Raw genomic sequence first — 11,731 nt, 5'->3', positions numbered from 1 at the left:
TTTTTTTTATTTTTGAAACTTCTATTAATTTGAAAATTAGACACGGATATTTTTCTTGCTTTAGAACATGAAATATCAATTTCGAGAAATATTTAACATTTTAGTGTGCAAGACAGTTAGAAAATAATGTTCAGGAGAAAACAAAGAAGAAACATACTCTGTGGATGTTGTGTCGTTGAGTTGAGAAGTTCCAGATGCGGCCTCATCGAGAAGCTACAATTAAACAAAAAGAGAAAACACAAACAATAAGATACTGTGCAATGTGAGTGACGGCTAAAAGAAATTTTCAAATTGTGACTTGTTCTTAGATCTTTTTCTTCAGAGTTCGTCACATATTTATAAAATTTGTGCAACAATCTACAATAGCAAACCAATATTGTGTTTACAAAAAAACAAAAAAACCTATTAATTTTCGAAAAATCTGATAATTTTTTTGAAAAATCACAATTTTAGTTTAAAAAAAAGACACTTACGTCGCGAGACAGAGATGCCAGTGAGGACGTTGATGAAATGAGACCAACATCGCGTGCGTCTAAACCAAGAGTGGCTCCAATTTTAACCACATAAACACCAGTCAGTCTCCGTAGTGATTGTAATTTGAGTCTTAATTCTTGTAATTTTTCTCGAGCTTCATTATCGTCGTCTAATAAATGATCGGCCGATTCCTTAAGTGACAAAACGCGGGGTTCACATCTTTCCAAATCGTTCTTTAGTTCCCTGAAAGTAGAAAAACAATTTTTTAACAATGTTAAAATTTTTCGCTGATTGAGAATTTTTAATTACGAATGAAGATTTCGACTTCATCAGCAATAATTTAATTTTTCTCGAAAGTAAACAAAAAAAGAAAAATTCCTTACTTGAATTTCTGATATTTAAGTCCTAGGAGATTGGAGTCTTCACTCAAATCGATTGGTTCGCTGGCTCTTATTGCAGACTCTGTTTTTTCAATCCACGAAAGAAATTCATCAATAATTAGATAAAATTGTGAATTATCCATTAATGTGCTTTTCAGACTCGATTGCCATCTATCAGCCGCTTTGCAGATTTTCTCCCATTTAACATTGGCCTTTGCCAATCTCTTTTTCAATTCTTTTCTTCGTTTCTGCAGTTCAATTTCTTCGGAGTGTTCTTCGAGATGTAGGCCGACAATATTTAAACTCACGACAATACTCTTGTGACTGTCGAGATCCAGAAGGAATTCCTTGTGATCCTGAATGACATCCTCTAATTGTTCAATGTCACTGGGTGGTGAGTATTGTTCACTTTGTGTTCCCTCGGCGAATTCCAACCATTTCTCCAATCTCCACAGATCGTTATCCAATTGCGCCCAATTTCGACGGGAGCAAATTGGACACGTTAGTCTGCCAGCGTCACTATAAACGAAAAAAGAGAATTTATAATTATTTACGAATTAAAAATAATTCTGTCTTGCAAAACTGAAACACCTTAGGTAATTGTTTACTTTTTATTTATAGGTTAGGCTCAAAAATATGTTTGTTTATAAATTATAAAGGTCAAAGCAGAATAAAAACGTAACTGGAATCATTAACACGGAATACGGAAGAATGAGTTAGAGAAGGATAAACAATATACCTATCCTTTTCTCACTCATTCTTCCGTTAAGATTACGGTTACAATTCCGGTTACTGTTTCTATTCTGCTGCTTTGGCCTTAAATCTCTATGTTTGTAAATTGTAAAAGTACAATACAATCATAAAATTGTTAATAACCTAACCTATGAGTAAAAGTATTAAAGTTACGGTGTTTCAGTTTTGCACAACAGAATTTAGTATTCAGAAAAAAACAGAATGATAGTGGATGGATTGTAAATTTGTCAGTGCAAATCTATTTCTTTGTATACTATTTGATTTTTATAGCTATTGATAATAGAGATATGTACATTATCTGTATTTATTTACAGTTGTTTACATAATCTGTCACGTTGCCGTCACTTTACAAGCATTCGAGAGAAATTCGTCGGTGAATTTCGGATCGAGGAATATAGCAGAGTGTCTACAAAGGATTGGAGAGGAAAGCAAATGTGAGTAAATTTTGCAATATTTGAAAGAATTTGGCAAAGGATGATCAAATCCTTCAGGAACTTGTCAAAGGGCGACAAGATTATCGACGTGACACGGGTGGCTTTTAGGTTCTGTTGGAGCCCTCCCCTTATCTGAATTCCGGATTAATTCCAAAATAATAATTATATTCGGTAGACAAAAGGATTTTTACAATTCGGTTAATAAACTAAAGGAATAAATGTCAAAAGATGGAGCAAAAGCTTCTGAATGAGTGACAGATGAGACAGAAAAGGATGACACAAATATATCCCTGTCCTTTTCTAACTCATGCTTTGCGTTCTCGAAGCAGTTTTTGATTGATTTTCGTCAATTTTTGTAAATTCTCTAAGAATGCTAATAATTACAATATTACGATTGGCAAGACAGTGATTGTTCTTCAGATAAGAGTGATTATTTTGCTAAAGTGAATATGAAAGTGCAGTGGTGAAAATTGGTTTATTAGTTGTTTCTTTTTTGGAGACTCACTGTGCAGAGAAAAGTTTAATATATCTGCAGATGAAAGATGATTTACCAAGACGTTTTGGTACTTAGTACGTGTCGATTTAAAATGTTTCTACTGAAACTGATATGATCCTATCATCAATGATGATCTTTAGATAGACTCGCTCCGAAGAAAGGTAGAAGCATTGATTTTAGTTTATTTTATAATAATTTAGAATGAGAATAAAGAGGAAAAACAATTAGAAAAATTTAACGTTACAGAATATGAAACAGAATGTTTCAATGAAGCTATAAGGTAAAAATAACACTAAATAAAGTTAAAATGACTTGCTACCTTTCTTCAGTGTACGTCGAATTTTTTAATTATAAAACATTCCGATTGCAACTTACTTCATCTCTCGAATTTGCTGTTCTCTTGCTCTTGCTTGTGAAAGTAGATTCTCGTGCCTAGTGACAAGATCATCTATTTCGGAAACTTTTGCACATTCCCTGTCAAATTTCCCATCATTCAAGAGTAAATTGTTCAAATGCTTTGCCAGGTCAATTGTTGATTGGGAACTTCCGATTAATTTTGCCTAGGGAAAACAAAAATTCAATTGAATCAATAAAACTTGATTATTCGCTCAATAGTTTTGCGGTATTTTCATCAGAATGTTAATTTTAGGTTAAAATACCGAGGGAGAAGAAGAAGAAGAAGAAAACTTACGATTGTTTTGCCAGCATTAGTGAGACCAGAACCGGGCGTCGGCTCCGGAGTGACAGCATTTTCCAAAGAATTCAAAGCCGTTCGACATTCGTTGATGGCGGATTCGAGTTCGATGAGGTAGGCATCGCAGGAAGTCATTCGCACCAATTTAGGCAGAGTGTCGACCTGAACAGCCGAGTCCTGCTCGAACTTGAGTGTCTCGACCTGAACCGCTTCATCCACTTCCACTCTCTCCTGGTTCTCGATTTCTGACCGCAGCATCGCCACTCGACTTTTTATGTCCCTCCAGAGTAATTGGTACTCGTCCACCAACTCCTGGAGCGTATTAACGTCATCCGGATGACTCTCCCTCATGACCACCAGAGCCAGTTCGTCCGCCTTCTGAAGCGTGGTATTCTGCGTCTCTAGGTCGTTCTCAATCGAAGCGAGTTGCTGCAGTTTCTTCCTAGGCGTTGTTTGCTTCGGCGACGTCAAGTGTTGTAATTCAGTGAGACGAACGTCGACTTGGGTGAGTCCGACGACTGCAGCTCCATGGGCAGTGATGAATTCCCTGTAGACCTTTTGCTCTTGTCTCAGAGCTGCTGTAATAACATTGACTCTATGATTCAGGCCATGCCACCAGTCGATTAGGTGTCGAATCCTGCTCGTCAGGGACTTTAGGTTCTCGGGCTCAAGTCCACTTTTCGCAAGACGACTGTATGTTTGCTCGAAGAGTCGCAAAGTAGGCTCACGGGTTTTTATATCCTCGGATATCTTCTTGGCCTTCGCTATCGCCTTCTCAGTGTCTTCTTTCGAAATATCTTTTACCGCATTCTCTAGTTCTAGGACACGACTATCGATGTCGGTGAGCCAAAGTTCGTGATTCGATCGTCCGGCCTCCAGGTCCTGAAGAAGTTTCCAAATTTGAATAATCTGGCGCTTGCGGTCCGCTAGGCGGATACAGGTCGCTTTCCATCTTTTCTCCAAACCCTCCATTCCTGTCTTGATCGCGTCTGTATTGAACGAAGCCTTCCACGCGTCACAATCGCTGAGTAGAATTTCACAAAGATTCAACACCTCCCCGACATTTCCACTCTCAGTCTCGATCATCTTCTGCAATTGCTCATGATCTTCCAGTTTCTTGTCCACCGCACTTTGACTCACCGCTTCGATCATAAAAGGCTCTGACAGTTGACACTCAATCCCCCCTAACCAACTTCTTATCTCCGCAATTCTCCTCTCGAGATTGCTCATAGTCTGCACTAGGTCCGTCAATTTATTCGCTCTCGTCTTTCCCGTCGTCAACAACCTGGACCATCTCTCCTTCAGATCATCCAGTGATCCTTTTATTCTCCCCTTCTCACCATCTTCCGCTACTTGCATCAAATCCAGACCAGTATTTTCCAACCACTCGAGTTCGCGTTGCTTCAGAGCCATTTCGGCCTCAAGTTCGCACTCGATTCGCTTAAGAGCCGCGTCCGGCTCGTCCAGCAGTCTTGTGTCACAATTTGTAATCTTCGCGTCTGCGTCGTCGAGCCAGACTAACAATCTTCCTAACCTGTTTCTCCATCTTGAATGTAGACCACATCTCTCGCCTAACTTGTAAACTAGGAGGGCGAGCTGGTGCTCGAGATCGCCGTGTTGCTGCCACAGCAGGTAACAGTGTTGATTCAATGATTTCATGTCCGTGGGACTAAGGCACTCGCGCAGTTGTTCTGTGGTAACGCCAAGGCATTCGAGATCAGTCGTTGTGGTCACGAGTTTGGTTTTCAGATCTTGCAGGGAGTCCAATTGCTGCTGGGTTTGGGAGAGAGTGCAGGGTCCGGCGTGGAAGGCAGCGCTCAAGGCTTGACTCACTTCTTGGAAGGTGGCAGTGATCTTGCTGGATTGCTCCACATGTCGATCGTTCAATCTGAAAAAAAATATTTCGATATTAAATCTGGTGATATTTATTGACAAAGTGATTCTTTCCTTATAAAGTGGTTCTATTTATAAAAATTCTTCGCCGAAATGCAAAAATTATATTCAGGAATTTTTATAAAATTCAATTATTTTTATTAATAATAATATTCATCACAAGAATTCAATTATTTTCAAAATTAATAAAATTCAATTCGAACGAATGGAACACGAACGAATTTGACACGAAGTGTCGCGTTTATTTGTATTTTGGTCGACATAACCTATATTGGTGACGTAATTCGATAAATTGACATGATTGGTTGGTTTTGTTTGAACTCAACCAATGGAAATGTAAGTATCTTTCCATTGGTCGCGTACTTCGCATGAGCAAAAATAAGTGAGGTTAGGGCGGATTCTAACTAAAAATAACTGAAGCAAAAACGGGTTCAAATAAACGCGACTTTAAGTAAACGAGACTTTAAATAAGTGGGGTTTCAGTGTATTTCAATTACAATCTTTATAAATAGCAAAATTCATCGCCGAAATCCAATTATTTTTCGGAATTTTAATAAAATTTATTGTAAAATTCAATTATTTTCATAAATAACAATATTCATCAAAAGAATTCAATTATTTTCAAAAGAAATAAAATAAAATTATTTTCAAAAATTTTAATAAAATTCTTCGCAATAATTCAATTATTTTCATAAATCAGAAAACTCATTACAAAATTTCAATTATTTTCAATACAATTTTTATAGAATTCATGAAAAAAATGTAATGCCCGGAAATCAAGGGAAAAATAAAATAAAATTTTTGTGTGAACATACCTCTTTATCCTGGTAATAAAGTCCCTCCACGTCTCAAGACTGGCTCTCAAATTAGTAATCCTCTGCATATTCGCAGCGTGCTCCATTCTCACCGACACGGCCAAAGTTTCATCGCAATTAATCAACAATTTCTCCTGCTGCGCCTGCAAAGACTCCGCCTGGCTCTCTCCACTCGGTATCCTATCCAGCAAGTTCTCAATCCTCTTCAGAATCTTATCGATTCTACTCAAATGAATGAATCTCAACTGCAGTCTTCCCTTTTCCCTCTCAATCTCCTTGAGCCACACCAAGAGTTTATTCTGATCAATTCGATATTTATCCCAAGCCGAGAGACGATCCCTGACGGCCGCATGCCTCTCCATTATTCTCGCGAGTGTCTCATTATGAAGATTCGTGAGTATATTGAAGTGCTCCGATACGGAGATGTCGCGTCCCTCGCCGACACGCACCATGAGGATTAAATTTTGCTGATCGGTGAGAAGATTCTTGTGGACCTCGCACAAATTGCGATGTTCCGAGAGTCCGTTGTAGTCGCCTGGCACGTCGTTTGAGAGGAATTCCTGGACGTGTGTTAAGTACTCTTGCCAGAGTCTCAGGGCAGCTGCGACGTCTTGAGTTTTGACGAGGCGCGCCGAAAGTCTGTGATATTGTTGGAAGGTTTCTCGGAAGACACGTTGCCATAATTGGAGGACGTCGACGATTGTTGGCTCTTGAGGGGAAGTGTCCAGAGTTCGTTCCTTGATGGAATGCAGTTGTGGTTCGGTTCGAGTTAGGGCCAATAGGTGATTTCGGAGAAGCTTCAGTTGTTCGTTGGATTCTCCATGGCCCACTGATGTTATGCTCTGAAATAAAAGGAATTTATTTAATGCTCGCACTTCTTCCGAAGTGGAATTGGTTTTGTATTTTCGGAAATTAGAAACAGAAGGTTTTATATAACAGGAGATTGAAAGGAATCCGGAAAAGCTATTCCTTGGTTCAAAATTAATCTTCTTGGAAGACCAACTGAAAGAATAGCAATTATTGAATCGAGGGAGAAGGAAAATTGAAAATCGAGTGCAGATGACTAACGCCTTTATCTATCTCTCACCAAGGAAAATCAGCTTGATGGCAATGAGAGCCACGAGTTTGCCTTTAGTGTATGTTCAAGTTAAAAGTTTCCCAAAGTAAAACTCGAGGCGGCTCGCCATTCAGCTGTTGCGGATATCGTGACTGATGTAATTGTTAGCGGAAAAGCCCTTCGACCTTGACATAACAAATTGTTTTGAAACTACAATTAAAATATAAGCGCGTGCCGCGATGATTGAGTTGTGCCAAGCACCGCTAGCACCTCTCCATTAATCCGAATCAAGTGCAAATTCAAAATCCAATACAAATATCGTCACTTTACTGCGATAAATTATAATGTTGGCAAATATATTTTCAAACCCAATCAATTGCCACTTGAAAGTTCCTCTACTAAAAAAACTTGTTTTTAATTTATTAACTTTGCTATAAGTATTTTTTATATTACATTCCATGTTACTACTTGTTTTTGATATTTTTTTAGGGGAAATTGTATATGCAAAATTACCTGTTGAACGGAGTCGAGGAAATTTTTCGTCTGATAAATATCTTCTCGGGCGAGTTCTTGATTGAGAGCTCTTGCATCGGCAGTATCCGCGAGTGCTGACAGCGTTTCTCGAACATCCTCGAGACGTTTTCCAAGAGCCTCGACTTCACAATGAAGAGGTCCATTTGCATCCAAGCCAACGTCCGAGGCAATTTGTGCCACCAAACCTCGAAGTTCAGCTACTCGTTCTTTATGCTCTGCCAATGTGTTCTCGCAAACCTATTTTCAAAAAAAGAACGCAAGATTTATCTCAATGTTTCTAGAATCATTAATTTCTACTTATGATCCGTCTCAGGAATTCAATTATTTTCAAAAATTTTAATAAAATTCTTTGCAAAATTCAATTATTTTCATAAATAACAATATTCATTACAAGAATTCAATTATTTTTAAAAGTAATAAATGTTTTCTTGCAAATTCAATTATTTTAGAAAATTCTAATAAAATCGTTCGCAAGAATTCAATTAATTGTTTAAAAAATTTTGTTGTAAAAATCTTCGAAAGAATTCAATTCTTTTCATGAATAATAAAAATGAATTAAATTTCTCTGGAATTCAATTATTTAAATTAGAATTTGCATAAAATTAGTCGAAAGAAATGAATTATTCAAAAATTTTTCTAAAATTCTACGCAAGAATTAAATTATTTTTGTAAATATTTAAATTGTTTCGCATGAATAATAAAATTCGTTGGAGGAATTCAATTTATTAGCATCAGGATAAGAAAGAAGTAAATATTTTTGATGAAAATAAGGAAAAAGTGAGAAAAATAAAATATAGAATGGAATTTATGTCAGTTTTGTAAAGTTTCTAAACCGAGTTTTTTTGGTCGTTAAGTTTAATTTTTCGATAGCTACTTTTTTAGCTTGAAAACTACTTTTTGCTACTTTAAAATTAATTATCGAGTGCGAAGTCTGTTTTTTTTACTGGGTTTATTTTTTTTTAATAAATGGCGCAATAGAATTGCAATAGAATTTTAATTTGATGAAAAAATAAACAAATTTTGTTTGTTTACACTTTTTGTATTTTCTTTCAAAAAAAAAAGAAGAAGAAGAAGAAAATTAAATATTAATTTGAAAATTTAAATTCTCTGTTTAAATATAAAAGGGGATTTCATTCATATAACTGGAAATTTAAAGCTTACAAAAGAATTTCCAACATGTGCTCTCAGACGATATTTATAGAATTTCGAGACTAAGTTCCTTGAATCACTAAGACTGTAATTCCACGCATAGTTTTATAGCAATATTTTTGTCTTTTTACCATTATCTTCATCAATTTTTCATCAATTTTCTTAATAAACTATATTTCTTTTCTCTAAATTATATATTTTTGAAATATATATAAAACAGTTTGAAAAAAGTTAATAAAAAACAGAAATATTATTTTTCGTTAAATACAAATATTTTAAGCTAATTAAATTTTAGACAAAATACTAATTACAATTTTCTAGAAAAAAAAATAGTTTTATCAAGTAATTCTTAATTAGTGTTCGAATTAACTTGTTTAAAGTCACTAAAACTAATTACATGATAAAATTCTTTTAATTCTTTTCCCACCGCAATTAAGAAAATAAAAAAAATCATATAGAAATAAAAAGTAAAAATTTTCCCAACTATATTATTTATATTTTTAGATTAATTTGTGACGCTATTTACAAATTAATTTTTAAAAAAATTAAAAGAAAGGAATTAATCATTCGGTATTAATTTTTAAATTAAAACAATTAAAGGAAAGGAATTTATCATTCGGTATTAATTTTTAAATTAACTTCTTCCTCTAATTTAAAAAAATGGAATAAAAATGAATAAACAATTCGAATAAAGAAAAATATAACAGTTTAGAAATAAAAGTTTACTAAAAAGCGAAATCTTACTCTAATTTCTTCTGGTGTACACATAATGGCAATTTCTTTCCAATCACATTTTTCAAAATTTTTTTTGTATTTACAAGTTTTTTTCGACTAAAAGGAGCAAAATTCATTGACAACTTTTTCGTTCAGTGTCATCGCGCACATGGTTACAATAAAAATACCGGCAGCCGACCCCATGTGACCGTCACTATAAATATTATGACTCACTCATTTTCGAAAAATACACTGTTTTCAAAAATTTTCCAAATTTACACTATAAAAAGAAATTAAAATACAAGCAAATAAACGGGGTTTTGTAATTTAAACATAAAAATTTTATGCAAAAAATTCTAAAATAGTAACAATAAAAAATTTTACTAAAACAAATTGAAAACAAGCAATAAAATTGAGAAAATAAATTTTTAAATTAATTTCGTCAACAAATAATATTTATAATTATATTTATAATTTTAATATTTGAGTGGAAATATAAATTTAGAGTAAAAAATTTGCCACTCTTTGCAGATTAAATTGTATATAGAACTGAAGTGATTGAAGATATCAGAAATTAAAAAAAGAAAGAATGTGATAATAAAGTTTTTAGTTCTATCGTCATTGACTTTGATCTTTGTAACTTGTGAGTGATAAAAAAAAAGATGAAAGGGTCAGAAAAAGTCACACTCAAAAAGCACATGGAAGACGCGAGAGAGTAAATCCAGCCAGCCTCTGGTTATGTTCTGGACCAGACTGGCGTCTCTCTCTCGTTTCACTGTATGTATAAAGGAGATCGATGAGAACGTCAGTAACTCCCTTTTCTCTCCCTTATCCCTCTCTATTTTATCTCACGAACACACCCTCTCTTCAAACTTTTTGGGGTAAAAGTCCCTTTATCTTTTCTTCAAAAATTACAAATTTTTTCCCAAAAAAAAGGTATAAAATTTCCCGAAACAAAATTTTTCGTAATTTTTGTTATAATCACTAAAAAATTATCATTTTTTAGTGATTTTAATAAAAATTAATTCTCAATTCATTTTTGTTCTAATTCTCAATTAATAAAAATTAATTCTCAATTCATTTTTATTCTCATTCTCAATTAATAAAAATTAATTCTCAATTTATTTTTATTCTCATTCTCAATTAATAAAAATTAAATTCTCAATTTAAGAGAAAACAAATTTTTTCTTATTTTTATTATAATCACTAAAAAGTTAGAAAAAATTTGTTTTCTTTGAAATTGAGAATTTAAGTTTTATTAATTGAGAATTAGAATAAAAATGAATTGAGAATTAACAAAGTGAATACTTTTTGGAAAAAAGAAATTTAATTCAAAATTTAATACTAGTTTTCAATTTGTTGGATTTTGGGAATATTTTCTTTTAATTTGGAATGTAACTATACTTTTTGTACTCTAAAGTCTAAAAATGTAGACAAAGATACTTGAGATTTTATCGAAATCTAATCTGGGAATATTTGTGCGTTCAAATATAAACGAAGGAGGGAAACTGCAATCCATGTACGAAGCCTGAAGCTATGACCAGATGTTAAATAGTAATCAGAGCCTTCTCATTAGTGATACAGTATGAAAACAGATTATCGACAACCAGGAATTTCTTATCTTAAAGTTAAAAATTAAGTTCCTGTGTTAACAAATGCGTTTATGAGACTAACAATGTTTTCACGGCACTGATAATTTAATTTTTTTTTTAAATTTTAATAATTTGAATAATAAAATTAAAGAAATTGAAACAAATAACATTCAATAGTTATTAAAATTTCAGGGTTGACTAAAATTTGAATTTTTGAGAAGTTACTTAAATGTTTGCAGAAATTCAATTTTGTTCAAAAATTTTTAAAAATTATCGTCAAAATTCCAATTATCTTTAAAAAATAATAAAATTCTTCTCCAAAATTCAATTATTTTCAAAAATTTTTTATAAAATTGTAAGCAAACATTAAATTATTATCATAATTAATACAAATTTCACAGGAATTCAAATATTTACACATTTTTTATAAATTTTTTCGCAATAATTCAATTATTTTCATAAATAATACAATTTTTTTACAGAGATTCGAATTTTATTAAAATTTGATGATAAATCACCGAAATAAATTAATTAATTAAATTTAAGAATTCAATTTTGAGAAACATTCATTTATTCAATAAACTATTTATTATTAATATAATATTATATAACGGATTTTTAGAAATAATTGAATTTTGAAAAAGTTTATTTGAATTTTTTTTTTTTTGAAAATAAATAAATTGAATTGTAATTCTCTAGGAACTTTTGCAAAAATTATTAAAAATAATTGAAAATTGTAAATTTTG

At 33.1% G+C, this 11,731-nt stretch overlaps 1 protein-coding gene across 7 annotated transcripts in view; it reads right to left on the bottom strand.

The window, feature by feature from the left end:
- LOC122504212 (nesprin-1) overlaps positions 1-11,731 on the bottom strand; it is a 110,070-nt gene that overhangs the window by 899 nt on the left and 97,440 nt on the right. For all 7 annotated transcript variants that reach the window (XM_043615159.1, XM_043615161.1, XM_043615156.1 and 4 more), the window contains 7 exons: positions 7,510-7,767; positions 5,940-6,781; positions 3,229-5,119; positions 2,913-3,097; positions 858-1,373; positions 474-717; positions 158-213 (listed from right to left, as the gene is read on the bottom strand). In XM_043615159.1, the coding sequence (XP_043471094.1) occupies positions 158-213; positions 474-717; positions 858-1,373; positions 2,913-3,097; positions 3,229-5,119; positions 5,940-6,781; positions 7,510-7,767 (3,992 nt within the window). The remainder of the gene's footprint in view (positions 1-157; positions 214-473; positions 718-857; positions 1,374-2,912; positions 3,098-3,228; positions 5,120-5,939; positions 6,782-7,509; positions 7,768-11,731) is intronic.

Source organism: Leptopilina heterotoma, unplaced genomic scaffold (genome assembly GCF_015476425.1).
Source record: "Leptopilina heterotoma isolate Lh14 unplaced genomic scaffold, ASM1547642v1 Lhet_286, whole genome shotgun sequence".
In the NCBI taxonomy this organism is placed as follows: domain Eukaryota; kingdom Metazoa; phylum Arthropoda; class Insecta; order Hymenoptera; family Figitidae; genus Leptopilina; species Leptopilina heterotoma.
Note: the sequence above shows the minus strand (reverse complement) of the source record. Positions and strands in the feature narration are given on the sequence as shown.